This window comes from Cetorhinus maximus, chromosome 34, assembly GCF_964194155.1.
Source record: "Cetorhinus maximus chromosome 34, sCetMax3.hap1.1, whole genome shotgun sequence".
NCBI classification, from domain to species: domain Eukaryota; kingdom Metazoa; phylum Chordata; class Chondrichthyes; order Lamniformes; family Cetorhinidae; genus Cetorhinus; species Cetorhinus maximus.
Window position 1 is genome coordinate 4,915,455 of NC_135912.1, and position 4,256 is coordinate 4,919,710.

At 49.7% G+C, this 4,256-nt stretch overlaps 1 protein-coding gene and 1 long non-coding RNA gene across 3 annotated transcripts; both read right to left on the minus strand.

Annotated features, from left to right (window-relative positions):
- On the minus strand, positions 1–534 carry LOC144671837 (uncharacterized). Its single transcript, XR_013574025.1, has 2 exons — positions 310–534; positions 1–239 (listed from the first exon to the last, which is right to left on the minus strand). It is a non-coding gene; the product is annotated as an uncharacterized LOC144671837 (long non-coding RNA).
- Positions 535–2,310: 1,776 nt separating this feature from the next.
- Positions 2,311–4,034, minus strand: pop7 (POP7 homolog, ribonuclease P/MRP subunit). 2 transcript variants are annotated; one of them, XM_078533889.1, is made up of 2 exons: positions 3,915–4,034; positions 2,311–2,923 (listed from the first exon to the last, which is right to left on the minus strand). In XM_078533889.1, exons 1-2 carry the CDS (start codon positions 4,027–4,029, stop codon positions 2,505–2,507), a joined length of 534 nt encoding a protein of 177 aa, XP_078390015.1. In that variant the 5' UTR covers positions 4,030–4,034; the 3' UTR covers positions 2,311–2,504. The 2 variants fall into 2 exon arrangements, with proteins under 2 accessions (XP_078390015.1, XP_078390016.1); XM_078533890.1 differs by having other exon boundaries at positions 3,719–3,996.
- Positions 4,035–4,256: the final 222 nt, after the last annotated feature.

Consider the following 4,256-nt stretch of genomic DNA (forward strand, 5'->3'; position numbering starts at 1 on the left):
TGAGTGTTTCCAGCATTTTCTGTTTTTATTATGAAATTTAAGAATTTTGGGGCTGTAAATATGAAATGAGTGAGAGGCACTCTACCAAACTCCTATTAGACGGAGGACAAAAGCCTGAGCCGATTCAGCACCAATTAACAATGACACAGAGGATAACATCACACTGGACAGTTCATGGTGCTACTCTCTAGAGTTGGAGCTCAAATACATGTGACAGGGACAGTGTAGAGGGAGCTTTACTCTGTATCTAACCCCGTGCCGTACCTGCCCTGGGAGCGTTTGATGGGGACAGTGTAGAGGGAGCTTTACTCTGTATCTAACCCCGTGCTGCATCTGCCCTGGGAGTGTTTGATGGGGACAGTGTAGAGGGAGCTTTACTCTGTATCTAACCCTGTGCTGCACCTGCCCTGGGAGTGTTTGATGGGGGCAGTGTAGAGGGAGCTTTACTCTGTATCTAACCCCGTGCTGCACCTGCCCTGGGAGTGTTTGATGGGGACAGTGTAGAGGGAGCTTTACTCTGTATCTAACCCCATGCTCTACCTGTCCTGGGAGTGTTGGGTTGGGGGCAGTCAGCCAGTGTGTCCAGGAATATGCCATCGATTCAGGGGAAGTGAGGAGTGGGGGTTGGGCGTGGGAAGGCATGCAACTGAATAGTGGCAAGTTAATGATCCTCAGAAGGTCCACAGTCCTAATCTCCCCCACCGACAGTTGTGTTATAGGGAATCCGTAACTATGACAAAATAAGTAATCACACACTTCCCACTTTTCTCCTAACATATATTGTGTTTGAATATTCCTCGGTCTGTAATTCTGCACCTCAACTGGAAGGCAGATAATGCCACCCAATGCTGGTGTGGATTGTGACTGGGATACAATAACGAGGGCACATCACCTTCAGACGGGTGGGGGAGCCAGAGGGTTAGTCTACCCTTTTTACATCAACTACAATTATTGAAAAGACACAGTACAACTACAACGGCAGAGTTCCAAGCTTGGGTTGTATTCATCGCAGTAAAGAGAGACTTGCATTTATATAGCACCTTTCACAGCAACAGGCCATTCCAAAGCGCTTTACAGCCAATGAAGTTTTTTTAAAAATCTAGTCACTGTTGCAATGTAGGAAACGCGGCAGCCAATTTTGCGCACAGCCAGCTCCCACAAACAGCAATGTGATGACTGGATAATCTATTTTTAGCGCTGTTAGCTGGGTGGTAATTAACAACCCAGGACACCAGGGAGAACTGCCCTGCTCCTCTTCAAATAGCGTCCCCGGGATCTTTTACGTCGACCCGAAAGGTTTAACCCCTCAGCTGCCAACACTGTCAACAATGCAGCACTCCCTCAGTACCGCAGTGGAGTGCCAGTCTCGTTCTGGAACAGGGCTTGAACACATAACCTTCAGACTCGAAAGTGATGGTCTAACCTTAAGCCATCACAGAAACTAAGGTGAGCTGCTGGTGGGCACAGGAAAGGCTCTATTCAGCAGTGGCAGAATCTGAGAGTTGAGAAGTTGGTGGGAGAGGCACCTAACAAAGTAGGAGACATCAGCAGCAATGTTCAGACAATCAAATAAATAACAGATTTAACTAAATCCTTGGAGGTTGAAAACACGGTTAACAAAACCCTCATAAGAAATAGGAGCAGGAGTACACCATTCAGCCCCTCAAGCCTGCCCTGCCATTCAATAAGATCATGGCTGATCTGCCCCGGGCCTCAAACTCCACTTTCGTGGCAGTTCCTCATAGCCCTCAACTCCCCGATAGTTCAAAAGTCTATCGACCTCCTCTTTAAATACTTTCAGTGATCGAGCCTCCACAACTCTCTGGGGTAGAGAATTCCAGACATTCACTGCCCTCTGAGAGAAGAAATTCCTTTGCATCTCAGTTTTAAATGAGTGTCCCCTTATTCTGTAACTATGTGCCCTAGATTCCCCCACTAGTGGAAACATCTTCTCAACATCTACCCTGTCAAGCCCCCCCTCAGAATCTTGCACGTTTCAATAAGATGACTCCTCATTCTTCTAAACTCTAACGAATAAATGCCTAACCTGTTTAGCCATGCTTGATAAGTCGGTGTACCTACACCACATGATCTGCAGTGGTTCAAGAAGGCAGCTCACCACCACCTTCTCAAGGGCAACTAGGGATGGGAAATAAATGCTGGCCCAGCCAGCGAAGCCCACACCCCATGGATGAATTGAAAAAAAAAGCCTTTCATCCCAGGAATCGAGCATAACATTCTTCCCAAGTGAGATTCTAGTCTTGATATGCCTTTTACAGCGTACATAACAATTCAGACAGGAGCACAGCACATTGACCGAATTAATTTTACTCTAAAAAATAAATATTTTACCCGAAAATGTTGCAAAAAAAAAACAGTTCAGTCCATTACTCAGCATCCAGGAAATGCAGCGATGGTTTTGAATGGATAAATGAGATCCAAGAGTCATTCAGAAATACATTTAATGTCCCTCAGTTGAAAACGTACGTAGCCACTGCCACCCTCTATTTGGGGAGGGTGTGAAAGACCTTGATGTGAATGGCGGAGTTGTTCCTGGTGCGAGTTAGGGGCTCGCCCTCGTCCAGCTCTGGCTCCAGGTCGTCCACCAGCTCGACAGTGGAAGTGTTGGCCGCGATTTGCAGCGCCCCAAAGCTGCCTCCCTGGAGCTGCAGGGCGATGTTGATGGCTCGGTTGATAGCCAGCCCCAGGCCATGGATGCAGATCTCGCTGAAGCAGCCGCTGTCCAGCATCTTCTGGCACCTGGCCAGCTGTGCCCTGAAGTCCGTCTTCATGTTGACGTAGATGTCGTTCTTGCGCTTTGGGAGTTTGTGTGGCAGCCTCTTGCGCAAGGTGTACTCCACCTGGTCCATGTCCAACACACCCTCCGACATGGGCGCCAAGGACTGGTTTTCAGCCATGTTCACTGGAAGCACACAAAACAAAAATAAGGGGAGGTTGGAGAGCTTTATACATACTGTGCAAAGCTCGGGGGTGCGGGGGGAATTCAAGAATACAGTGTGAGGTGCTGGGGCAGAGTTAAAAATATTGTGGGTGAAGGTGCTGATATGGTACTGAACAAAAGTGCCAAGAGATTTGGTCCACTGATCCCAATCTGGACAGCTGGGCAGGGAAAGCGGGTAAGGAAGGGGATAGAAGTCAGCCAAGGAATTCTCCTGACTCTGCACTTTCCAGGGAGGATGACAAAGATGTCAGGATGAGGACTCAAGTGGTTAGGGGCAGACTTGCCCAAGGTGCCTTCCATGGGGAACGGTCGGTTCACTACAGCAGAATTGTGATGCCTTGCAAGGCCGAACAGCCTATGCTCACAATCATTCAGACATGAGCTGCCTTCCACGATCAAGCAGCTGTGGCTTGCCACTCTGGACCTGTGATGCCTTGCATGGCCAAACAGCCAAAGCTCACCACCCAGACCGGTGATGCCCTGAGTAGCTGAACAGCTACCCAGGCTAGTGATGCCTTCCAGGACCCAGCCAGTGTTCACCACCGCTGAATTGCAATGCCTCACACAGCACAACAGCTAGGCCTCCCCATCACATACGATGCCTTGCACAGCCATACAGCCGGTGCTCAACATCTTGAATTGTGATGCTTAGTATAGCTGAACAACCAGTGATCAAAGACTCATGATATCTTCCAGGCCCAAACAGTCAATGTTCACCACCACAGACTCATAATGCCTTGCACAGTCGGTACTCACTACCCAGAATGGTGATGCCTTGTAGGGATGAGCAGCCTGGGCTCATCACATGGGAATGGTGATGCCTCCCAGGGACGAAGAGCCGGTGCTCACCGCTCCGGAATGGTGTTGCCTTCCAAGGACGAAGAGCCTGTGCTCACTATCGGAAATCAGAAGACAACAAAGGGGCCGAACAGAGTTGGAGTGAAGCACAAACCGGGGCTTGGAGTTCGCTCCCGTTTCCGACCCTGCCCCGAGCCTTGGGCCTGCTGCTCCCAAACGGACATGCGCCTTGACCTCAACAAGATGGCGGTAGCCCAGCCCGCCTCCATATCGATGCGTGCTGCATAAGTCAACGAGTGTCAGTGATGCGATAAGAGAGTACTGCGCCGCCACCGCCTCGGACCTCCCACATTCACACCACCAGCAGGGCGCGCTGCAGATTGCTTTACAACAACAACTGCTTGTGTCTCTATAGCGCCTTCGGCCCATCCAGTCTGCACCGACAAGTGAGAAACACCTGACCTACCTACCTAATCCCATTTACCAGCACTTGGCC